This window comes from Somniosus microcephalus, chromosome 15, assembly GCF_052327205.1.
Source record: "Somniosus microcephalus isolate GS21.2 chromosome 15, FLI_Smic_1.0, whole genome shotgun sequence".
Taxonomy (NCBI): domain Eukaryota; kingdom Metazoa; phylum Chordata; class Chondrichthyes; order Squaliformes; family Somniosidae; genus Somniosus; species Somniosus microcephalus.
The window spans coordinates 108,698,274-108,724,943 of record NC_141001.1 but is presented as its reverse complement, the minus strand read 5'-3'; the positions used below and the strand labels follow the sequence as shown (position 1 = coordinate 108,724,943).

The window sequence follows — 26,670 nt, the reverse complement described above, 5'->3', positions numbered from 1 at the left end:
TACGTTTTATCGAGAGTCTTAAAGGAGGAGAGAGAGGTGGAGAGATTTAGGGAGGGAATTCCAAAGATTAGGGGCGAGACGGCTGAAGGCACGGCTCGGCTCCCCTGTCTTCAATGATCTTTTGGCTGCTTTGATAGCTTTTGTTGCCTTCACCTGAACTTGATACCTTATCCTTGCTCTTCTGAGAACTAATTTATTTTAGTCAGAAAAGTCAGTTTATCCTTGTACATGACCAGCTAGTTTTATTTGTTTTACCACGTGCCCTTCTTTTGACTCGAGGGACATACATAATCTCCTTTTCGCATTAGGATGGTTTGAAAGGTATTCAATTTTTCTGTTGTGCTGGTGATATCCCCGCCCAGTCGATCCAGTTCAAGTCCTCTGCCATCTTGGCAAATCCTGCTCTCTTGAAATCTGGAACTAGCATAACATTTTCAGCAACTTTGGTTTGGCTGACTTAGACTCTGTGTGTCTCAGTTAAGGATTCTTCAATCTGGTTGAAGAGACACGCTGTTGCTTGTCCTGTTCACACAGATCCCCTGTGGAGAGCGCTGCGCTGGATCGCACTCCCGATAACTTAAGTTGCCGCGCAAAAGCCCAGTAAAAGTTTGTGGGCAGCTGCAAGTGTAATGAATGGCGTTTGCCGCTGATCATGAAATCCGGGCCACTGTGGTCACTGTTGCCCAGGTGTTTCCCCAGATGGAGATCTGGTACTGCAATAGGATCACCCAATTACTGTACCCGTATGTATTACAATCATTTATGACATCTGCAAATCTTTCAGCTGTCAATACTAGATGACTCGGCATTGGACGATTGAATGGCTTGGAAATTAAAATCCCCCCCCCCCCCCCCCCCCCCCTTTTTACCACAGACATTACCTGATTTATATTCCTTTGTATTTGGATGCCCACAGATGACCAGATTTTATCGAATGTAATCTTATGATTCGCCATGGGATTTGAACTCTCAACCAGTGGATTATTAGTCCAGTACTATAACAGTTGAGTATATTCAAGGCTGAGCTAGATTTTTGGACTCTTGGGGAATCGGGTGAGAAAGTGGCGTTAAGGTCGAAGATCAGCCGTGATATTGAATGGTGGAGCAGGCTCGAGGGGCCGTATGGCCTACTCCTGCTCCTAATTCTTATGTTCTAACCGCTATACTACCATATCCTACTTAGAGGTTGCCTTTAAATGACCTTGTGATTACTTCAGTTCTTCTGCAACTGTAGTGTGCTGTACAAGTGCCATTGGGATTAGCAGACACGTTTGTTTAATACCTATCTTGCAAAACAAAAACATACTATAAAGATGGGGCTGGTTCAGCGATTTTCAGCCTGGCACTGGCTATGTAGTCTGCCATAATATGTCTCTGAATTGCGTTTTTAAAAATGTTATGGAACTATTCAGACCAATTGCAGCTGCTTTATGTTGGATGCCCGAGTCGGCATAGTCTTTACAATTAACAGTTTCTATTTACAGATTGTGTATGTATTACATATTTTATATTTGCAGCATTTAGATCATTGTGTCCTGAGGTTTTTGCTGTATTATTATGAGTCATCAGAGGGTGCAGTCTTGATGGCGTTCAGAGACGAGGGATGGATGGTGGTTTTTCAGATGTGTGATGCGCAGAGGAGAGCAGTAGTCTATGGGGAAAACAAATCACAGGGTGACGTTGGAATTATTCAATCTGCTGCAGGTGCAAGTACTGATACCATTGTTCTTTCAACAGTTTGTCCTTGGAGAGGACGTGAAGGAGACTTATCAGAATACCTGAGATGTGGCATTTCAGTTATGAGGCGACACTAAAGTAGCTGAGCTTGTTCTCCTTAGAGCAGAAACGGTTATGGGGAGATTTAATAGAGGTGCCCAAAATTATGAGGGGTTTTGAAAGAAAGACTTGCATTTATATAGCATCTTTCACAACCCCAGGATGTCCCAAGGCACTTGACAGCCAATGAAGTACTTTTGACGTGTCGTCACTGTTGTAATGTAGGAAGTGCAGCAGCCAATTTGTGCCCATTGGCTAATGAGAGTAAATAAGGCGGGTGGGTTGTGAGATTTAAGATAAATGGCAGAAAGAACCAGAGGCAAGATGAGAAGTTTCAGTGCAGCGAGTTGTTATGCTGTGGAATTCACTGTCTGAGAGGGTGGTGGATTCAATAGTAATTTTCAAAAGAGAATTGGATATATATTTGAAAAAGAAAAATGTGCAGGTTTCTGGGGAAAGAGCAGGAGAGTGGGACTAATTGGATCGCTCTTTCAAAGAGCCGGCACAGACACGATGGGCCGAATGGTCTCCTTCTGTTCTGTAAGATTGAGAGTTTAAAATAAGCACTGGAGTCTAGTGGTTTATGGAAATCGAACTGCTGAGTGGTGATTGTCAGGCTGCATAACTTTAAAGTGCTTCAGGTTCGAGTCAATTAGGAGGTTCCAGCTGCTGTGGCAGTATTTTCCACAAAAGGCCTGACTCTGCAGTCTGTTAAATTTAAACAGCCTGTAATCAGTAATATTTTTAAATAGCTTGACATTTGGCTAGTTTACAATGCCGTTTGGAGCCTCCGTACTGTTTAGAGGTCTGGGGGATGTGGTGCATCCGTGTCTAGCTGGAATCCGCAGGTTAAGATTACGTATCTGAGTGTGGGGGCAGTTAGGGTTTAATTTGCTGTGTGTCATCACAGTTGCATCATTGTTTTTGACAGATTTGGGAGTGGGCGGTGGTGATGTGTATATTTGCACGATGCAGGCGCTACTTGCGGGACATATAAATCACTAGTTTAGAGACCACATGTATGAAAGTAGTTCACAGGAGCTTGAAGGGTGACGGCTGCATTCTCTATGGGGCTGCGTTCTCAGGGAACGGAGGCCACAGGTGATACAAGATAATACTGTTGTCACTAGGATTTCTCAAGTGAAACGGCCGTGTCAAGTTTTCATTAACTGGAAGTACGCCCAGCTGAACAATTATTGATTTTTGTCCTTCCAAACTGAGAATTTGCAGAAGACATTTTGAGCTGCAAAGCGCGAAGGTGAAGACTTTGTGGTTACGGGTTTGTCATTGCGTCAGCCGTGGTTCAGTGGATACCACTCTCTCCTCTGAGTCAGAAGGTTGTGGGTTCAAGTCCCACTCCAGGGACTTGAACACAAAATCCAGACTGACACTCCAGTGAGGGTGTGGTGCACTGTCGGAGGTGCCGTCTTTTGGATGAGATGTTAAACTGAGGCCCTGTCTGCGCGCTCAGGTAGACGTAAAAGATCCCCCGGCACATTTTCGAAGAGCAGGGGAGTTCTCCCCGGTGTCCTGGCCAATATTTATCCCTCAATCAACATCATTTATAAAAAAAAAAAAAAAAAAAGATTATCTGGTCATCATCACATTGCTGTTTGTGGGATCTTGCTGTGTGCAAATTGGCTGCCGCGTTTCCTACATTACAACAGTGACTACACTTCAAGAAGTACTTAATTGGCTGTAAAGTGCTTTGGGACGTCCTGTAAGACGTGCAAGTCTTTTTCTTCTTTATTGATGTTCCCACATGCAATTTGAAGAAAAAGTTTCATTTTGAATTGATGGCGTGTGGCCGAAATGCATACCAAATACTGTAAGAGTATTACACAAGAAGGAAATTGCACAACGTTATGATGTTGACACTGGTGCCATTTAAAAGTAATTTAACTGTTAATTCCGTGATAAATGTGCTTGTTAGAATAGACCTGTTTTAGTTGTCAATAGCGTCTGCAGATTAAACTAGTATTTCTCTACCAATATATTTGCTGATAATTCAAGTTGCTTAAATCCTAAGTCGAGCTTCCTGTTTATATGGAAAGAATGTGCCACATCACTCTGACCAGAAGTATCAGTGCATTTAAACAGTGGCGCAGTAAAATGTGCTTATTCGTCATTGGAATACACTGGACAAGAACTTTTAACTGAAACAGCTCACAATTCCGCACAGCTTCTCTGGTGAGCTGTAAGCTTTCAGTTCAGTCACTGCTTGTTAGCAGTGCCTGTACCTTGATAAAATCAAATGGCTGTTCTAGAACCGAGCGTAGGAGTTTGGATTTTGTTTCTCCCGCTGTTCCTATTATTACTTTGATATGACTAAATTCAGTGCGGATGTAAACTATACACTGGTGTCAAATGGGGCCTTTGTGCCAGCCCAGAACACTCGACCACTCTGATGAGACTTGTGCCGTGGCAAGTTTTTCAGTTACCTGGCAACATCAATGCTAACAGATGGTGTCACTGACATCATTCAGTTGGTATATTTCACATCTCACTTGGCACGGAGGGGGACTTGTGATCTTTTAATTTTATATTATTTCAAATACCGGCGTTATGATCAAAGGTAAAACTCGTGTCTCTTGCATGAACTGGCACATGAAATATTTACGTAAAAGTTAAAAGGTGAGCAGTGTGTAGCCACTGAAATAATTTATATTTTCCAGTGTGAAACCCAAAAACCCCATGAAATTGTGATTGGGGAGGGGAAGGGCGAGTTTCAATCCAACCGCTCCGTGTCAGTGATCTTCATGTAGGGGTACCGTGGAGTTGAAGTTTTAAAATGGAGGGAGAGGAGGCAGTCTATTTGAATCATTACTTATCCAGTTGCTGAAAGCCATTTTTATTTTTCTATTTGATCTGTTTCTTTTTGAAGTGGATTCTGCCCTGCCCCCATTTGTAAGCTTCAAGTCCATGATATTACTACATAGAGACATGTAGAGATGTCAGTCAGAAACACTAGCGAGATGTCAGTCAGAAACACTAGCCCTTCTTTCCCCAATTCCAAGTGTCATGGTTTTCACAAAAATGCAATTTAAAGTTGTGAAATATGTAATTTATTCTAGTGGCTACACTGTGTGATACAAATGACGTCCTATGTGACTGACAAAGGTAAACTATCCCTTCTCTACCTGCCTGCAGCCTTTGACACGGTTGACCACTTCCTCCTCCTCCAACGCCTTTCCACCGTAGTCCAGCAGGGTGGGATTACACTCTCCTGGTTACATTCTTATCTATCTTCTTGTAGCCAGAGAATCATCTGCAATGGCTTCTCTTACCGCATCGTTACTTCTGGTGTCCCCCAAGGAGCTATGCCTGGACCTTTCCTATTTCTAATCTACATGCTGCACCTTGGTGACATCACCCAAAAACAGCGTCAGTTTCCACATGTACGTTGACCACACCCAGCTCTTCCACACCACCACGTCTCTCGACCCCTCCACTGTCTCTAAATTGTTAGACTGCTTGTCTTGACTTCCAGTACTGGATGAGCAGAAATTTCCTCCAACTAAATATCAGGAAGACTGAAGCCATTGTCTTCAGTTTCTGCCACAAACTCTGTTCCCTAGCCACCGACTCCATCCCTATCCCTAGTATCTCTCTGCGGCTGAACCAGACTGTTCGCGGCTTTGGTGTCATATTTGACCGTGAAATGAGCTTCCAACCACCTGTTTCCATCTCCACCCTTGCCACAGCTCATCCACTGCTGAAACCCTCATCCATGCCTTTGTTACCTCTAGCCTTGACTATTCCAACACACTCCTGGCTGGCTGCCCTCGTTCTACCCTATGCAAACTTAAGGTCATCCAAAACTCGGCTGCCCGTCCCCTAGTTTGCACCAAATCCCGTTCACCCTGGATTCTGAAACCAACTCAAGATTTCAAATTTGTGGATGACACTAAAACAGGGAGAGCAGTATATTTGCAGGAGACTTTCTACTTCAAGCTCTAGCCAAACTTGGCCACACAGTGAAAGTTCATAGAGGCCAACCGCCATCCAGGGAGCATAGTTTCTCAGTACACTTGGCTGTCATGGTGAACACAGAATTTCCGCATTATATTTACACTTAAAACAGTCTGAAGAACTAGCCTTTTAATAATAAGGGAATATCATAACCATTTAATTTATTACCTTAGTGTAACTGCCCAATCCTACAATAGTGACTCTTAAATTTTTTTTACATGGAATATGCAGCACAGAAACAGGCCATTCGGCCCAGTTGGCCTGTGCTGGTGTTTGTACTCCACACGAGTCTCCTCCCATTCCACCTGACTCATCTCAGCCTTTCAGCATATCTTTCTATTCCCCTTTCTCTCGTACTCGTCTAGTTTCCTTTTGAAAGCATCTAAGCCATTTGCCTCAAGCACTTCCTGTGGTAGCGAGTTCCACATTCTAAGCACTCTCTCAGTAAAGAAATTTCTCCTAAATGTATTTATTAGTAACTATCTTGTATTTATGGCCCCTAGCTTTGGATTCTCCCACAAGTGGGAACATTTTCTCCACATCTACCTTGTCCAACCCATTCATAATTTTAAAGTCCTCTATCTGGTCTTCACTACGTCAGAAAAAAGCCTCCCAATCTGTTCACTCTTTCCCGATAGCTGTAATCTCTCAGTTCTGATACTATCCTGTAAATCTTTTGCACTTTCTCCAGTAGCTGTGTTCTGTAGAGTTAATTCTAGTAAGAGTTAATTCTCATTCTGGCTGACTGACCTCTGGAAGATATCCTTGCCTCCTGTGAGCGTGTAATACGTGGGAATCTCTCTAGAATTCAAGTGCAGTCACAAGATGTACAAAGCTGTCTGAGCCACAGGACATTTGACATGGCGTTAGCTTTAAGTATCTTAAGGTATTGTGATTATGGAACTGAAACAAGAATTATATGTTTTATCCACTTTGCTTTAAACCTGGGAAAACTGTACGGGATGACTTAACCCGGGCAAGCTCCCGGAAAATTGATGAGTAACTGTCATAACAGATAATGAAGCTGGGAAGTGAATATCTGTTTGCTGTTTTAACTATTCACAATTGTTAATTATATCTCGAGAGCCAGTTTAGGGATGCATAAATCTGGTTTCTGGAAACTGAAGGTGACAATGAAAGTTCAGGAATTCCGCCCCCCCCCCCCCCCCCCCCCACCTGGAGTGGTTTGAGCAGATCTTGACTCTTCGCTGCTTGCCACAGAGGGGAGGGGGAAAGAGATTGGGAGGGCATCCTACCAGCCAGCAAGACACAATGGGTTATATTTGGACGATTTGTCCAGTTACCTGAAATATTTTTAAATTTCGGCTAAAATTGATTTCTGATGAAAAGAGAAAAGATGCGCTGATCATAATTTTTATTGGTGCTCATTTTTTGTTGTTCCAGGAATTCGAAGACGCGTTGCTGGTCGATAACTGGGATTTCTTAGAGGACTTGGTTTCCAAACTACTTCGAGGATGTTACCAACGCAAAGATATTAGGTAAATAGTGTAGCTAGTCCGGAGTATGTTCATTAATGTACATGCATTTTAATTTGTTCAAGTTGGGATAATTGAGTTCATTACTGCCAGTTCGGTAGAAGTGAGATGTCGGGGTTGCCGGCTATCCATACAGGTGTGCAACAGTGTGTTGCCTCTCTGGTGTTTGTATCTCAGTAATTAGCCAGACAGGATTAAGACCAATGTTCCCTCTAAGCTGCGCAGCCATGCAGCAATGGGCAAGGTCTCCTGCAGGCCGTTCACCGGCTTTGTTGTAAATACCGAGCATGCGCGGAAATTTAAAGGGACCGCACACTAAAAGGAAACAGGCTGTGCAGAACAAAGCGTAGCTTACAGGGCGGGAGCACTGATTAAGACTCTTGCAATTTAGTGAACTTTGTTCATTAAAGTTTGAAGAATGCACTCCAGTAATCTGAAAGTAAACTCTGTATATTACAGAAGATGATGTGGTTGAAATAAACTCTGAGAAAGCTTGTTCTCGCAAATTAAGTTTTCATTATGAAATGTCAAATCCAAACTTTTTGTTAATTGACTTCACACCTGCATTGATGCAGTTTTTGAATTAATGGTACGTTGAATTGCAATGAATGTGGGGGGCGAAGCAGGATTTCTGCAGTGTGTAGTCCTAAACACTCCCAACGGATTTTATCATCTGATTGTATTAAACTGTTGTAGAACTATTTGCTGTGTACACCTCATCCTACAGTATATATATTTTAATCTCCTTGGCAGATATGGAACTATTTTGGGTGAGCCAAATTTAAGCAAAGTCACTACCCACTCCACTTCATATTTCTTCATTAGAGCAATAATTATTATAAATTATAATTTTAAGAAGGATACTGCAGAATACTATATTAAGAGTGGTGTATTGTGCTTGTACTACTGGTGCTGCAGGTAACTCACTTGATGCTTTGTTTATTCGGTTCACACCTGTTAAACTGTCTCCATGTTAAAGTTCTGGGTTGTTAAGATTCTGATCTTGTTTCCCAGTGCTAGTTCAGCATGTTTACTGCAGTGGAAGCAAACATGTCCTGATTATTGCAGTTCTAATGAAGTATATCAATTACTTGCAACTCTTGCGTTCCCGTGGAAAGGAAAGTGAAGGATGTGCATTCTAAACTACAGGAAACTCTCGTTTAAACGGCACCTAAATATCCGGAATTCTCTCTTAACTGGCAAAATTCATACTCCGAAAACAACATCTCAATAACCGGAAATGTTGCCGAGTCTCCCGCGGTGGCCGAGTTAGTCAGTGGGGGTAGTTCTCCAAACTGCCACTACTCGGCCTCTTGGCGCTGTCGGAAGTCCAAACACCTCAATAACAGGAGTATGACTTTGTTTGTTAAAAATAGCCTCGGTAGATAACCCTCTCCGTTATCTGGAATTTTTAATCAACCGGCACCATCCCGGTCCCGTCTGTGCCGGATACCAGAGAGTTTCCTGTACAATACAGTACATAACTACGGTTGTATTCCCTAGAATTTAGAAGGTTAAGGGGTGATTTGATCGAAGTTTTCAAAGTATTAAGGGGGACAGTTACGGTAGATAGAAACTATTTCCACTGGTTGAGGAGTCTAGGACTAGGGGGCATAGTTTAAAAATTCGAGCCAGACCTTTCAGGAGTGAAATTAGGAAACACTTGTACACACACAGAATGGTAGAAGTTTGGAGCTCTCTTCCCGAAATGGCAGTTGATGCTAGATCAATTGTTAATTTTAAATGAGATTGATAGATTTTTCTTAACCAAAGGTATTCAGGGATATGGGGCAAAGGCGGGTAAATGGAGTTAGGTCACAGATCAGCTATGATCTCATTGAATAGTGGAACAGGCTCGAGGGGCTAAGTAGCCTACTCCTGTTCCTATAACGGCTAATCCTAAACTATGTGCTATATCTCAGTCCCATAATTACATGTCTGCGTTAAAGTCTGGTTTTGTTTGAGTCCATTAATGGTCTCATTGAGTTTTCACTGTTGTCCTATGAAATCCAAACATAATAGCCCAGAAATGATGTTATGGCATAATTGTCTTAATGTATTTGAAGCTCCTCTCTCTGCTATTTGAATCAAGTTGTTAACTTGTTTAACGTGAATGGGTTAATCTGCTAAAATGGCTTGAGGAATTTCAGGCAAATACATTAAGTATTTATACCTATATTCCCACTGCGTAGTTTCAAGGCCAGCTTATTTTGAGACCTCTTTCTCTTCTGCACTTTTAACTCTACTGCAATGTTGCGTGAATTGTTTGCAACGGTAATAAGCATTGGCAGTAGTACAGTTCATTGTTTCATATACCACCGTAGGGGTAGACTTGAGTTTTAGCTGAAGCTGTTTTGTGAACGGACTAAATTTTTTGCATGTGTTTCGACCCCTGTACCACACTGAGGGACAGAAAAGCAACCTCTCCAATCCGTTCAGTGTGACCTTGGTGGGTGTGAGTGACGTGTCCTCTCTCTTCCTCTTTCGCTATTTCCTCTCTCCCATAGGAGAGCGGCTGCTCTGACTGAGGTCAGCTCACCACCAGCAGGATATTTCTGGCTCAGTTTCGAGGTCAGCTCCTCCTGGACTCTATCCGCATCTGAATTCACTGCACCGTGGGAAACTGACAATTGAGACCAACTGATAATGGAGTTTGGTCAGTCCTAGATTGCGGTGTTAGGTAAACTGCCTCACTGCCGGGAAAACAAATAATCCATCTATGTCATCATTAAAGATACACACATAACAGCTAACTGTGGAGTGGTGAAGGTACTGATTTCCTATGTGCCGTAGAACTCTTGTCATAGAAAACTAGGGCAAGAATTAAAGCTGATCTTAAATGTGCAGCAGAGTAATGTGTCGTGAGCTGTACACTCCTAGGTGTTTCTGAAGCTTCTGTTGAAAATGAAAAGTCTCTCAACACTTAATCAACTCTCTGTGGTGTTGTTGATTATGTTTCACAACCTTTGTACTTTAAACAACTGTGGCAAATTATGTTTTTGTTTTCCTGCGCCAAACCGTTCTAAGCTGAAACGCCACTCTGGAAAATTGGCGTTGCCGTCTGAGATCTAATTTTCTTGAAGGCGCACGGTGTTCCGTGTCAGAAAATCAACAAACGATATGCAGTGACTTTAACCGCTCTCCCAAGACGATATTGCTTTTACAGAGTCATTGTAGCAGGTCACATTTAGTTGACAATTTAAGCAAAATACTGGGTCTGGGGCGGTGGGGGGTAACTTTTTGTACTCTTACAGTTGCGGGTGTTCCAGTTTGGGTTCTTGAGTTGAAAGGGTTGCATCCAAACTGCAGCATTTATAATCCAACAACAAATGGCATTTATATAGCACCTTTAACATAGTGAAGCATTCCACAGGAGCGTTATCAAACAAAATTTGGCACCGAGCCATAAAGAGAGATTGGGACAGATGGTCAAAGGGATAGGTTTTTAGCATCATCTTGGAGGAGAGAGGCGGAGAGTTTTAAGGAGGGAATTCCAGAGCTTAGGACCTAGACCGCTGAAGGCGCGGCCGCCAGTGGTGGAGCGATTAAAAATCGAGGACGTACAAGAGGCCAGTATATGAGAAACGTATAGATTTCGGAAGGTTATAGGGCTGGAGGGGTGAGGCCATGGAGCAAATTGAAAATAAGGATGAGAATTTTTTTAAGAGATGTGGCTGGACCGGGAGCGAGCACAGTCTAATCCAGTCGAAGTTATTGCAGTATTTCTACCTTTTTAATCCTGTGGTTGTAGCCACGTAATACAAACTTGTATAAAACTATTTCTATGTTTCATGGAGCCGGATTTCGGCTGTTTTTGGGTGACGCAGTTTTTGAGGTTGGTCATGGATCTCGACAGACATGATCAACCTGGCAGGTGAAACTGAAAGAGCCTTGCAAGATTAATGAGGGAGAATTACCTTTAATTTTTACCTTTTAATTGTTTTAACTTGCTGGCCTCCGAAAACTGGGTGGGAGAAGTTGTTGAGCTTGGTCGTGTGATGCAGCTGAATTAATATACAGTTGAAATAACGACAAGATCAGTGAACTGATTCCTCCGAGCACTTCCTGTGCAGATGTCAACAGTACGTTTACCATTTAATCAAGATTCTCTGGTTTTGATCCTAAAAGCTTTCCCCTCTGTTTCTTAATCTTGTTATTAAGGTTTTGGATGTGCAATGTGAACCTCTATACAATTGGCACATATAACATCTTTTGCAACGCATCAATGCTCTTTTGAAGCCTGGGTCCCCCAAATTCTGATATTTTCCAATCGCTATCGGTACCCAGCATGTTTTTTTATTTGTTCCTGGGATGTGGACGTTGCCGGCAAGGCCAGCATTAATTGCCCTCGAGAAGGTGGTGGTGAGCTGCCTTCTTGAACTGCTGTAGTCCATGTGGTAAAGGTACTCCCACAGTGCTGTTAGGGAGGGCGTTCCACTATTTTGACCCAGCGATGAAGGAGGAATGGCGACATATTTCCAAGTCAGGCTGGTGTGTAACTTGGAGGGGAACTTGCAGGTGATGGTGTTCCCAGTCGCCTGTTGCCCTTGTCCTTCTAGGTGGTAGAGGTCGCGGGTTTAGGAGGTGCTGTCGAAGAAGCTTTGGCAAGTTACTGCAGTGCATCTTGTAGATGGTACATACTGCAGCCATGGTGTGCCGGTGGTAGATAGGATGCTGATCAAGTGGGCTGCTTTGTCCTGGATGGTGACAAGCTTCTTGTGTTGTTGGCGCTGCACTCATCCAGGCAAGTGGCGACTATTCCATCGTGACTTGTGCCTTGTAGATGGTGGAAAGGCTTTGGGGAGTCAGGAGGTGAGACACTCGCCGCAGAATACCCGGTCTCTGACCTGCTCTTGTAGCCACAGAATTTATGTGGCTGGTCCAGTTAAGTGACCTCCAGAATGTTGATGGTGGGAGATTTGGTGATAGTAATGCTGTTGAATGTCAAGGGTCGGTGGTTAGACTCTTGTTTGTTGGAGATGGTCATTGCCTGGCACTTGCGTGGTGTGAATGTTACTTGCCACTTATCAGCCCAAGCCTGAATGTTGTCCAGGTCTTACTGCGTGTAGACCTGGACGGCTTCATTATCTGAGGAGTTGTGAATGGCACTGAACACTGTGTAGTCATTAACTAACATCCCCATTTCTGACCTTATGATGGAGGGAAGGTCATTGATGAAGCAGCTGAAGATGGTTGGGCCTGGGACACTGCCCTGAGGAACTTTTGCAGTGATGCCCTGGGGCTGAGATGATTGATCTCCAACAGCCACAACCATTTTCCTTTGTGCTAGGTATGACTCCAGTTAGTGGAGAGTTTTCCCCCCCGATTCCCATTGACTTCAGTTTTACTAGGGCTCCTTGATGACACACACTTGTCAAATGCTGCCTTGATGTCGAGGGCAGTCACTCTTGCCTCACCTGGATTTCAGCTCCTTTGTCCATGTTTGGACCAACGTTATGATGAGGTCTGGAACCGAGTGATCCTGGCGGAACCCAAACTGATAATCGGTGAGCAGGTTATTGGTGAGTAATCTTGATAGCACTGTCGATGACACCTTCTATCACTTTGCTGATAATTGAGAACAGACTGATGGGGTGATAATTGGCCGGGTTGGATTTGTCCTGCTTTTTGTGGACAGGGCACACCTGGGCAGTTTTCCACATTGTCGGATAGATGCCAGTGTTGTAGCTGTACTGGAACAGCTTGGCTAGAGGCGCGGCTAGTTCTGGAGCACAAGTCTTCACGACAGATGGGATGTTGTCTGGGTCCATAGCCTTTGCTGTATCCAGTGCGCTCTTGATATCGTAGAGTGAATCGGATTGGCAGAAGACTGGCTTCTGTGATGGTGGAGGCCGATATGGATCCTCAGTGTGAAGACTGGTCTTCGTCTCCACAAGGACTGTGTGCGGTGGTCACTGCTACCTGTGCTGTCATGGACAGATTCATCTGCGACAGGTAGATTGGTGAGGGCGAGGTCAAGCATATTTTTCTTTCGTGTTGGTTCTCTTACCACCTGCCACAGGCCCTGTCTGGCAGCTATGTCCTTCAGGACTCGGCCAGCTCAGTCAGTAGTGGTGCTACCGAGCCACTCTTGGTGGTGGACATTCAAGTCCCCCCACCCAGAGTACATTCTGTGCCCTTGCTAATCTCAGTGCTTCTTCCAAGTGGTGTTCAACATGGAGGAGTACTGATTCATTAGCTGAGGGAGGGCAGTATGTGGTGATCAGCAGGAGGTTTCCTTGCCCGTGCTTGACCTGAAGCCATGAGACTTCATGGGATCCGGATTCAATGTTGAGGACTCCCAGGGCCACTCCTTCCCGACTGTATACCACTGTACTGTCACCTCTGGGATGGAGATGGAGGAGTCTGGGACATTGGCTGAAAGGTGTGATTCTATGAGTGACTGTCAGGCTGTTTTATTATTATTGTATTCTGTAGCGGTTTGTTAAGAGCCAACCACAGCGCTGTGTCTGGAGTCACATATAGGCCAGACCAGGTAAGGACGGCAGATTTCGTGTTCATTAGTGAACCAGATGGGTTTTTACGACAATCCGATAGTTATTGATTATCGATGCTAGCTTTTTTTATTCCAGATTTATTGAATTGAATTTAAATTCCCCAGCTGCCGTGGTGGGATTTGAACTCTCATTCCTGGATCATTAGTCCAGGCCTCTGGATTACTGGTCCAGTAACATAACCATTATGCTACCATTCCCGCTATGTGTTCTTTATGTCTCCAGAATATCAAACTCTAGAAATTCAAACAATGTCATCGCAGTTGCAGAATTATTTGACTCAAATTGCTGCAAAAACTCGGCACAGCATTTAGTCAATCCTACTGTGACTTGAAGCTTGCAGGAAGGGAGGTGGCACTGACGAAGGCACTTTGTTCATTTTCTGAGTTGAATCGGCCACTTATGAGTACTTTGTTTATCTCATCAGCATAGAGAATTTCCACATGTACCTTGAAGACATCATACGGCATCGATGGGAACTCGAAGAGGGGAAGGAAAACCCACTGCAGGGAATACACTTTAGGGCTCTTTCTTCCCGATTAATTGTGGAAATTCTGCACAGACTCTGTGATTACCGCCTGGATGCTACAGATGTATTTGACCTTCTAAAGGTGAGGGATTTTCTTTTTCTGCTACTGTTAGTTTATTTTTTCATCTCCTTGCATACATTATGGTACAAAGGGTTTAGCTCTGTACATTAGAATGGAACATTGTTGCATTTTGTAATTAAAACATTGACGTTCCTATAACTGAACAAGTTTAGTGTGGCACCATACGGAATCCAGGAGTGTATTTACACTACAAGCGTGGTGTCGGGGCAGAGCAGTTTCTGCTAATGGCTCAACTTGTGCACTTGCTGCCTAGCCCAAATCCAAAGCAGGGCAAGACTACCTGCCCCACGGAATCTTCTTGTATTTTTCGCTGTTATTTAGTCATGCTCCAACTCCAGATTTAGGCTGCATTTACACTACAATTTCCTTACATCAAAATTACACTTGTATACTTTTTATTTTTAAAACTGTGCTGTTAATATAAGAAAAATCCAAGGACCGGAAAGGATATCTGTCTGGCCTTTCGAATTTGTATCTCTAGTATTTCAACTCACTCAGCCCAGCACTCAACTTCATCTTGAATTCCCTCAATGTTTCTGATTCCACTACCTTACCTAGTAAATTATTCCAAACATTTATCACCCTTTAGTTTTTATTCTGAGGTCTGTTTCAAATTTACTTTTCACTAAGTTCATTTAAATGTATGTCTTACATTTCCACTGGCCTGACTGACAAGGTAATATTCTGAGTTTGCCTTGTCAATGAATCTCATTGAAACTTATAAAATTCTAACAGGACTAGACAGACTAGATGCAGGAAGGATGTTCCGATGGCGGGGGAGCCCAGAACCAGGGGTCACAGTCTAAGGATAAGGGGTAAGCCATTTAGGACAGAAATGAGGAGGAATTTCTTCAGAGAGTGGTGAACCTGTGGAATTCTCTACCATAGAAGGCACTTGAGGCCAATTCATTAAATATATTCAAGAAGGAGTTACAGGAAACTCTCGATTTACCGGCACCTAAATAACCAGAAATCTCTGTTAACCTGCAAAATTCAGGAGTAGGTTCAGGTAAGTTTTACTTCATATTAGTGGCTAGATCTGTGGCTGTGTAAACAGGGTTCCTGCACTTGTTGCTAAGCAACAGGGACGCTTGGTCTGTGGCCAGGGTTCCTGCACCTGTTGCTAAGCAACAGGGAAGCCTGGATTTGTTGCTGTGTACGGAGCTCTCGTACCTTTTACTATACCTCTGTAGTCTGGACTATTTGATAAACCGGCACCACGCCGGTCCCGCGGTGCCGGATAAAAAAAGAGTTTCCTGTAGATATATTTCTTACGGCTAAAGGGATCAAGGGATGTGGGGAGAAACCACGGACAGGGTACTGAATTTGGATGATCAGCCATGATCTCATTGAATGGCGGAGCAGGCTCGAGGGGCCGAATGGCCTACTCCTGCTCCTATCTTCTATGTTTCTATTTAATACTTAATATAGCTTGATAAGATTGGCCTTCACCAAACTGTAGAATTTAAGCTTCTCTAATCTTAGAATCATAGACTGATACAGCACAGAAGGAGGCCGTGCAGCCCATTGTGCCTGTGCCGGCTCTTTGGTAGAGCGATCCAATTAGTCCCACTCCCCCCTGCTCTTTCCCCATAGCCCTGCAAATTATTCCCCTTGAAGTATTTATCCAATTCCCTTTTGAAAGTTACTATTGAATCTGCTCCCACCGCCCTTTCAAGCAGTGCATTCCGGATCACAACAAGTTGCTGCATTAAAAAAAAATGATTCCTCATGTCGCCTCTGGTTCTTTTGCCAATCACCTTAAATCTGTGTCCTCTGGTTACTGACCCTTCTGCCACTGGAAACAGTTCCTCCCCATTTACTCCATCAAAACCCATCATGATTTTGAAAACCTCACTCAAATTTCCTCCTAATCTTCTCTGCTCTAACGAAAACAACACCAGTTCTCCAGTCTCCAAATAACTGAAGTACTGCATCCATGGTACCATTCTAGTAAATCTCTTCTGCACTCTCTCTAAGAACTTGACATCCTTCCTAAAGTGTGGTGCTCAGAATTGAGCGCAATACACCAGCTGGGACCTAACCAATGTTTTATAAAGGTTTATACTTTGTTACCTCTAGACTTGACTATTCCAATGCACTCCTGGCTGGCCTCCCATGTTCTGCTCCACGTAAACTTGAGGTCATCCAAAACTCGGTTGCCTGCGTCCTAACTCGCACCAAGTCCCGTTCGCCCATCACCCCTGACCTAATCAATGCCTCAATTTTAAAATTCTCATCCTTGTTTTCAAATCTCTCCATGGCCTCGCCCCTCCCTATCTCTCTAATCTCCTCCAGCCCCACAACTCCCCGAGATATCTGCACTCCTCTAATTCTGGCCTCTTGAGCAGCCTTCAGCTGCCTGGGCCCTAAGCTCTGGAATTCCCTCCCTAAACCCCTCTACTTCTCTTCCCTCCTTTAAGACTCTCCTTAAAACCTTTGACCAAGCTTTTGGTCATCTGCCCTAATTTCTCCTTATGTGGCTCGGTGTCAAATTTTGTTTCATAACACTCCTGTGAAGCACTTTGGGACTTTTTACTATGTTAACATAGAAACATAGAAGATAGGAGCAGGAGTAGGCCATTCGGCCCCTTGAGTCTGCTCCACCATTCAATGCGATCATGGCTGATCATCCAAACTCAGTACCTTGTCCCTGCCTTCTCCCCATATCCCTTTAGCCTTAAGAAATATATCTAACTCCTTCTTGAATATATTTAATGAATTGGCCTCCACTGCCCTCTGTGGTAGAGAATTCCACAGGTTCACCACTCTCTGGGTGAAGAAATTCCTCCTCATTTCTGTCCTAAATGGCTTACCCCTTATCCTTAGACTGTGACCCCTGGTTCTGGACTCCCCCTAAAGGTGCTATATAAACACGTTGTTGTTGTAGCATAACTTCCTTGCTTGTGTACTCTATGCCTCTGTTATAAAGCCAAGTGTCCCAAATGCTTTTTTAACAGCTTTCACAACTTGTCCTGCCACCATCAAAGATTTGTGTACATACACCCCTAAGTGTCTCTGTTCCTGCACCCCATTTAAAATTGTATCATTTATTTTACATTGTCTCTTATTCTTCCTACTGAAATGTATCACTTCACACTTCTCTGTGTTAAATTTCAGCCTATTTCACCAGTCTCTGTCTGTCTTCCTGAAGTCTGTTACTATCCTCCTCATTGTTTACTGCATTTCCAAGTTTTGTGTCATCTGCAAACTTTGAAATTATGCCCTGTATACCCAAGTCCAGGTCATTAATATATATCAAAAAGAGCAGTGGTCCTAAAACCGAATGCTGGGGGACGCCACTGTATACTTCTCTCCAGGGGGGGCGGGGAACAACATCAGACTCGCCCTGCTGGAGATACATGTCTTGCCAGCGAGTTATCGAGCAATGTCGACAGCAGTCATGGGGAAATCTGTAGTCTAGACTCTCGGTTGAAAGGATGTGTATGGGTTGGCAGCCTAGAAGGGAAGGGGAAAGGTTTTTTTTTAATTCATTCATGGGCTGTGGGTGTTGCTGGCAAGGCCAGCATTTATTGCCCATCCCTAATTGCCCTTGAGAAGGTGGTGGTGAGCCGCCGCCTTGAACCGCTGCAGTCCATGTGGTGATTATACTCCCACAGTGCTGTTAAGGCAAGAACTTCCAGGATTTTGACCCACTGACGATTAAGAAACAGGGATATATTTCCAAGTCAGGATGGTGACTTGGAGGGTGAACTTGGTACCAGTATATACAGAATAGCACACTTAAATCAGTGGGACCCACTGCAAATACTGACCCAGACCTGTGGACTCCTGTCTTAAATGTCAAAAGACAGCACCAGCTGAGGAAAATTGTGCTATTATTGCAGAAAACACTTGTTAGTACACAGCAGGCTAATATGTTGCTAGCAAGTCAACAAATGGATTTATTTTGATTTTGGATAATTTCATAGAACCATTAAAATGTTACTGCACAGTTAGAAGTCAGTCAGCCCATTGCTCCTGTGTCCGCTCTCTGACCAGAGCTGTCCATTGCTCCTGTGTCCGCTCTCTGACCAGAGCTGCCCATTGCTCCTGTGTCCGCTCTCTGACCAGAGCTGCCCATTGCTCCTGTGTCCGCTCTCTGACCAGAGCTGCCCATTGCTCCTGTGTCCGCTCTCTGACCAGAGCTGCCCATTGCTCCTGTGTCCGCTCTCTGACCAGAGCTGCCCATTGCTCCTGTGTCTGCTCTCTGACCAGAGCTGCCCATTGCTCCTGTGTCCGCTCTCTGACCAGAGCTGCCCATTGCTCCTGTGTCTGCTCTCTGACCAGAGCTGCCCATTGCTCCTGTGTCCGCTCTCTGACCAGAGCTGCCCATTGCTCCTGTGTCCGCTCTCTGACCAGAGCTGCCCATTGCTCCTGTGTCCGCTCTCTGACCAGAGCTGCCCATTGCTCCTGTGTCTGCTCTCTGACCAGAGCTGCCCATTGCTCCTGTGTCCGCTCTCTGACCAGAGCTGCCCATTGCTCCTGTGTCTGCTCTCTGACCAGAGCTGCCCATTGCTCCTGTGTCCGCTCTCTGACCAGAGCTGCCCATTGCTCCTGTGTCTGCTCTCTGACCAGAGCTGCCCATTGCTCCTGTGTCTGCTCTCTGACCAGAGCTGCCCATTGCTCCTGTGTCTGCTCTCTGACCAGAGCTGCCCATTGCTCCTGTGTCCGCTCTCTGACCAGAGCTGCCCATTGCTCCTGTGTCTGCTCTCTGACCAGAGCTGCCCATTGCTCCTGTGTCTGCTCTCTGACCAGAGCTGCCCATTGCTCCTGTGTCTGCTCTCTGACCAGAGCTGCCCATTGCTCCTGTGTCCGCTCTCTGACCAGAGCTGCCCATTGCTCCTGTGTCCGCTCTCTGACCAGAGCTGCCCATTGCTCCTGTGTCCGCTCTCTGACCAGAGCTGCCCATTGCTCCTGTGTCCGCTCTCTGACCAGAGCTGCCCATTGCTCCTGTGTCCGCTCTCTGACCAGAGCTGCCCATTGCTCCTGTGTCCGCTCTCTGACCAGAGCTGCCCATTGCTCCTGTGTCCGCTCTCTGACCAGAGCTGCCCATTGCTCCTGTGTCCGCTCTCTGACCAGAGCTGTCCACTTAACCTTTCCCTATACCCTTTCAATTCTTTTGTTTCAAATATTTATCCACTTCACTTTTAAGTTATTATGAATTCTGTTTCCACCACGCTTTCTAACAGCCCTCTGCATAAAATAATTCTAACTTTTACCTTCATATTTTTGACTCCTATCTTAAATTTATGTCTTCTGGTTACTGACTTGCTGACCAGTAAAAACAGCTTTTCCTTGTTTACTTTATCAACCCTTCTCCTCCCCCCCCCCCCCCCCCCCCCCCACTCCATAATTCTCAACAGCTCTGTAAGATCACCTCTTAACTATCTTCTGTTCTAATAAGGTTTCCCATTTTTAGTTTCCAGATTTTGGTGGGAGATGGGAAGAAGTTGGGTTGTTAACCAATTTTGTTTTGATCCAAACTCGTTAGGCCAGTTTTGTATCCATTTTTAAAAAGCTGCGGAATGTCCACAGTCAGCTTGCAATGACCTTTACATACCGGCTTACTTTGCACATTTCACCCATTTTATAGACGATTTACACACCGCTGAATCAGTTTAATAACATTTCTAGTTGATGTGATTTATGGAAGCAAAGAAAAAAGCCCTTTGGCTTGAGGCACAGTGTTACAAAGCAGATTTTGAATCCAAGTCTTGGTGTCATATATTACATTGATTTGTTTCAGGGTCTCGAAGCGGACAGCTTAAGAGTAGAGGCCCTCGGAGAGGACAGCATCGGGGCACGATACTGGTATTTCTATGGCACCAGGCTGTACAAGGAACTGCCTCCACCACCGCCACCAAAGGAGGAACCAAAGCAAAAAGCATCGAAGAATGATAATAAGTAATGTAAATTCTGTATTGTAAATGGAGGTTAAAGCTGTTTAAGCACAAGGCTAGCTCTAATCTGCTGTGGCTAGATACACTTTTAAGCTTTTGAGATTGGTCTGTGTATAATTCTGTTTCCTAAATGCAATGTAGGAATGGGAGAGAGTTCGCATGATTCGAGAATATAGAACTCGTTGAACAGATGCTCTCCCAGTGATTTTTTTTCCCCTCTCCCTGGATGGATAATGAGTCCATTCTAAGGACAAAAGATTGTGGCAGGTACAGCTCAACAACCTTGTGCGCTAATGGTTTGTCATGGCTCCAGTTGAAATTTGTGGCATTCTAAATATTTGGAGAAAACAAATTATATTGCCTGGGCTGTGGCTTTGCCGCTATCCAAAATAATAGGATCACCCAATATCACATTCAGCCTTCAATCCCTTTTTGTTTTATTTCTTTTTCCTTTTTCTCTCTTGCTTGTCATTGGCGTTGCACAGTCAGTCAGTCTTGACCAAATGTAGTTTTCAGATGAAGTGGGGTTAGCAGACGGGGAGGGGGGGAAATCGTTGGATCGGGGTGCACAGGTGTAATTCAACCCCCCGTTTTAAAGTCGTATTTTCTATCCTTAATGTTGTAACAAGCATTATAAATTCCCATGTCCACATTTTTAATGGAAATCCTTCTATGTAAGCATGTCACTCAGAAATTACACCCTCCTGCCACTGGTTTCCATTATAAAAGTGGACATTTATGATGGAAATGTTGATGTGTGTTTAACTGCAAGATGTTTAGTATATTATTCGGTCTTCTGTAGCATTGCACACAAATTCAAATTGATCTTGAATACTCTTCAGATCAAGCAGAGTTGGGGAATAATGGACCCAATGTTGGGCAGTGGAGGGGAGTGGTGAGGTGGGCAGGAGGAGAAGCAAAGGAGGGGCGAGGAGGCAAGGGGAGGGGAAAGAAGACGGTAGTAGGGGAGGGGGGAGAGGAAGTGAATTTTGGGGAAGGGGACAGTGGGGATTGAGGCATGTAGCAGGCAGCCATTGGGGAGGTAGGTTGGAACAGGAATTTCAGCACGGTTCCCAACTCCCCCTCAAAACCTCCACGCTGTTGAATTCCTCCTCCTCCCTCAGCCGTTCCTTCCTCCTACCGTCTTCAATCTTTCAGAAAACCACGCTTGGTATTGCGCAAGCTCTAATTTACATTGTCTACTCATTTGTTTTGGCCACTGTGGTATTCTCAGCCTTCAATTTCATCCTCCCCACTTCACCTCCTTCCCAAGCTGCTCATTTTAAACACTTTATTTTTATGATTTCACTATCACAAATCTAACCATTGAGACTAGCCTTGTGACAAACTATTAAACGTGCCATTTTGGTGCATTAACTGAGGCAGTTATAGGAATTGAGTGGGATAGGAAGTGGAAGCTCATTGTACTATACATTTGGAAGTGGTTTTACATTTTTATAAAACCACTCCACAAATCACTATAGAGGGAGAAACACAGTTAACGTTTCAGGTCGATGACCCTTCGTCAGAACTGCATTATGACGAAGGGTCATCGACCTGAAACGTTAACTCTGTTTCTTGCTCTACAGACGCTGCCTGACCGGCTGAGTGTTTTCAGCATTTTCTGTGTTTATTTTAGATTTCCAGCATCTGTGGTATTTTGCTTTTGAAATAACTATAGAGAATCAGTTTGGTTGTAGTTCCCAAGATGATCAGATGCAGACCAATGTTCCCTCTTTTTTTTGTGCACGGTCCCATTAAATTTGCCGCTCAGTATCTTTGAGCGGCCTGTGCGGACCTCCCGATTGATGCGTGCCCGCGCACCTTAGGAGGGAACATTGATGCAGACCAGACTACCACGTGTATCCCATCAGCAGTATAAGGATTTACTGGCTATCTCCTGACTGCCAGACTCAAAATTCCAGCGCATTGGGTGAAGGCATTGGGTGAAGACATTGGGTGCGCCTGCCCTGCCCCATACCAGTGTGGGTAGCAAACATAATTGACCTGGCTCCTCCATGACACCACATATGTGGAATCAGGGTCTGGAACTGGTGCTAAATGGACATAATGGAGGCATTTCTCCCTGCATCAATCACTTAAATGAACAAAATGTGCTTAATTTTTGTGCGCCAAAAGTGAGAGTTGTGATCATAGATGTGTGTAACGGCTTGAAGCATGAGTGCAGCCTAGTTTCCTCACTGCAAAAAGCCAGTATCATGAAATGCGAAGTGTTTCAAATCTGTCAACATAACCTTTGCTTCCTAGGAAAGGAAAGAAACTTAAGGAAGAAGGAAAAATGAAAAATTCCAGAGTCTTGCATAAAAATATTGCGACAAAGAGCAAAGACGAGAAACAAAAGAAAAAGTGGAAACTTCGTTACAGTTTATCTAAAACAAGGTAGGGTAGAACATCTAAACAAGCAATTCTGTTTCGTTCACATTTCTTTGAAGGATAGTGTATATAATGTGCTTGAAGCCAGGAGTTTTGAAAGAACAAAGTGTGTTTTATGTGATGTGCTTTTTCTTTTGTTATTTAAGGTGGAAATGTACCTTGAAGGGGCTAGTACTGATTAAATGGGAAATAATTTGACAACTTTTTAGTGACAGCTGTAGCTTGGTGGGTAGCACTCTCGCCTTGGAGTCAGAAGGTTGAGAGTTCAAGTCCCACTCCAGAGACTTGAGCACAAATCTAGGCTGACACTCCCAGTGCAGCACTGAGGGAGTGCCGTCTTTCTGATGAGGCATTAAACCGAGGCCCCGTCTGCTCTCAGGTGGACGTAAAAGATCCCACGGCACTATTTCGAAGAGGAGCAGGGGAGTTATCCTCGGTGTCCTGGCCAATATTTATCCCTCAATCAACATCACTAAAAAAACAGGTTATCTGGTCATTATGGTCTCATTGCTGTTTGTGGGAGCTTGCTGTGCGCAAATGGCTGCTGTGTTTCTTGCATTATAACAGTGACTACACTTCAAAAAGTACTTAATTGGCTGTAAAGTGCTTTGGGACGTCCTGAGGTCGTGAAAGGCGCTATAGAAATGCAAGTCTTTCTTTTAAACTTACTTTGTTTAGCCTCTCTCTAATTACTTGGGCATAAAGTTACCACAATTATAGGCCTACATTTTCTTTCTTTCATATTCAATGTTGGAAAATCTAGCCCTATTCTCTTCAAACTGTTCAAATATTGGATTGTTTGGTTGCAGAGTACGCTGACGTAACATTACCAGGCACTGTCATGAGATGAGTTTCAGGCTCATGATTTCCCATGTAATGGGTTACTGATTCAATTTTATCATAAGATACTGGCTCATGTGGAAAGGAGATCTTTCCCCTCTCCCTGCCTCCCCGAGAGAGAGTAGGGAACTAAGCAATATTGACAGGTCTGTACAAGCTTGTGGTGTCTTCTCTCTTTAGCCAAAGGATTGACGCATAGCACAGGAAGTGCGCTTAGAAGGTTGAAGGTACAATGGCGAGTGTTTCACTGATAAGTTTAATAATTGTGTCAGTATTGCCATACTCCAAAATGCATTTTAGATGAGTGGTGCCGATTTTAAATGTTCAAATATCCTATTTTAACAGTGGTAAGTTTGAAAGTGTTGAAAAGGGAAGTGGAATGCATGATGAAACCTCTGATGAAGAAACTAATGTGCAAAAGGAAAATGATGCTGCGGGTTATAATGGTAAGGACACACGAATGTATAGCAACTATTGTTATAAAGATTGAGGGGTATAACTTCTTGACAGTTTGAGGGTCATGGAATTTATTAGCGGTATAACGTTTGAGTTAATTGAGAATTAAATGTAGATTAAAATTGGAGCTGAAACAGTTCAGCGTTATGTCACACTGCAACTTCATTAAGTACTGATACTATTAGCATTTTTCAAAACACAATGTACAGTATCTGTTAACTCTAGAAGGAAAGTCTTCCTAAGTTGAAGGTAGAATTTAAGTCATAGTGCCACAAAAGTTCATTTGCAACCCCATTTTACAAGGAGGGAAATTTGTGCAGCATTATCCATCAATGCTAATTTGTCACCTCTAACTCCCTTCAGCACACTTTAAGCAAACGTTGCATGATGTCTTTTGCCATTGCGTATTCAACACCTTCTGAAAATAGGTGGTAACTGAAATGAGTCATTCATGAAAGAAAGACTTATGAAATAATACTGAGCGGCCTACAGGTGGCGCTGTCTAGGGAGAGTATAAATACAGGAAACTCTCTTTTTACCGGCACCTAAATAACCGGAAATCTCTCTTAACCGGCAAAATTCAGGAGTAGGTTCAGATAAGTTTTACTTCATATTAGTGGCCGTGTAACCAGGGTTCCTGGATCTGTGGCCGTGTACGGGGCTCTCGTACCTTAGTAAGTATACCTCTGTAATCCAGACTTTTTGATCAATCGGCACCACGCCGGTCCCGTCGGTGCCAGATAAAAAAGAGTTTCCTGTACTCGGGCACGGGCCCAGCTTGCGCAGGACATTCTTAACAGGAATTAGTGAAGGACACAACTAGACCTCCATGTTGTAAAACAGTTGATTAAAGCTTTGTTTAACGCTTAGACCAAGTGCCTCGTAGTTTTCTTACGTCAGTGACCATCCTTGTATCCCATTCACACGGATATAATATCTCGTGCTGCTGACGTAAGCTAACCGACATTGACCATACTTGGGCCTGTTGGGAAGAATAATCTGTCCATGCTTCTATATAAATTTGTACAGTAATATGTTGCCTCAGCAATTTAAAATACATCAAAAGCTAAGTGACCAAGTTTCATCAAATATTTAGTTCCAGTGTTGTAAATATTTGTGTGACTTAAATGCTTGTCCAATGGTACCTGTCACTGTTAAGCTTCTATATTGGTTTTGTCTTGTCACTGTTAATTTTATGGGAGTTGACTCTCGCTGACCTTATATCTACTTGTCTAATAGCGGGACCCAGGGCTCTAACAATGGAAACCCCTTGTGATCTGGACCAGATCTCCCTGTCTTTTGCGTGTGCATTTCTTCAATCTTTTTGAAGACAGACTCGGTTAACACTAGATGAGATGAGCCTTCATTAGGATCATTAAGGGGCTTTATTTCCACAAGGTGAAAGTGCACCAAAGTAGAGATGATCAGATTCACTCGGTTCAATCAATAAAATGGGTCTGCATGTAATGACATTAAAAACAACAAAAATGTGACATCCCACTTTGATGGGGCATCTTGCTTAAACTGACGAACCCCTCCATGTTCTGTCCTACAGGCCAGGGCAGAATCTCCTCACCCTGCGGTCTCCTGTGTTTCGTAGCCTTTTACTGCCTGGCGGCCTGTACAGCTTCCTGTTTTAAAAGCGATCAGAAACATTCTAATACAGTGGGTGAGGGGTGCTCATCAACTGGGGAGACAAGCCACCAAACATCTCGTACGTTTGGGGTTCTGGGGGTGGATAAAAGAAGTTTTCAGTCCGGATTTGGTCTGCGGGCCATGTATGGAAAACCCTGGTCTTTATTAGATGTATGAGATGTTACAAGAGAGGCACCTTTAGCAGCAGTTTAGTTCAACAGATTTTGTTTATCTGTGGTAGGATGTTTTGCAAGTTGTCAAATCATGTCCGCTTATAAGCAGACATCAACATTAAGGGAATAAAACTTTTCTTTCTTTTGAGTTCTGAAGGGCTAAAATAAAGTCCAAGAAATTTAAAAAGATGGATTTGATTTTTTTTTTTTTTTAAACCCTTTTTCCAATTTACAGTATGTTTTGACTGGTTTGTGATATTACCTGTGTGTCGTCACTTTGTTTTTTTCTGTGTGGGGGGGCTGGTGTGGGGTTCTTTAGCCATAGTATAACTGGGATGTGCTTTACCATATGGTTTGATTGTGGTCCTAAGATGGGAATGATCACAACATTTCATAATGGCCATCACTGCAGGCGATGCTAACTCCTTTTTATGTTTAATTTCTGAAACTAGTTTCTCCAGTGAAGATGCACCTAGAAGAAAAGAGCATGTGGGGTCTTGTGTGTCACACTTTGGAAGAGTGGCAGCATCTAGCCGATCGATTTGGAGAGAGCCAATGTGCAAAAGAGCGCAAGCTGTACAAAATTTTGACTGAGAACTTCATCCCCGAAATCAGCAATCTGATCGCACAGAAGGTCAGTTATGAAGTTGGTTCTTGTTTCAAACAGTAAATTGTTAGCGAGTTAGGAAGCTCATTTCTGCTTGGGTTATCCCAGGTGACGTCGTCGCGCCGGGGGGGTGGGGCGGTAGGGTTTATAGTCCCAGAACAATCAGTGGCAAGTCTGCAAGACCCAGTGAAGAAAGAGAAGAAATTGGACTTTCTGACTGTGTGACTTTATAAATAAAAATTGGCACGTTTATTTTGACATCGCGGTTAGCTGCACAACGTGAATTACAGGT

At 43.8% G+C, this 26,670-nt stretch overlaps 1 protein-coding gene across 2 annotated transcripts in view; it reads left to right on the top strand.

Annotated features, from left to right (window-relative positions):
* LOC147107141 (uncharacterized) overlaps positions 1-26,670 on the top strand; it is a 79,414-nt gene that overhangs the window by 23,500 nt on the left and 29,244 nt on the right. For both annotated transcript variants that reach the window (XM_086008252.1, XM_086008253.1), the window contains exons 2-7: positions 7,153-7,247; positions 14,187-14,370; positions 20,120-20,277; positions 22,542-22,673; positions 23,853-23,953; positions 26,224-26,405. In XM_086008252.1, coding sequence (XP_085864378.1) covers positions 7,153-7,247; positions 14,187-14,370; positions 20,120-20,277; positions 22,542-22,673; positions 23,853-23,953; positions 26,224-26,405 — 852 coding nt within the window. The remainder of the gene's footprint in view (positions 1-7,152; positions 7,248-14,186; positions 14,371-20,119; positions 20,278-22,541; positions 22,674-23,852; positions 23,954-26,223; positions 26,406-26,670) is intronic.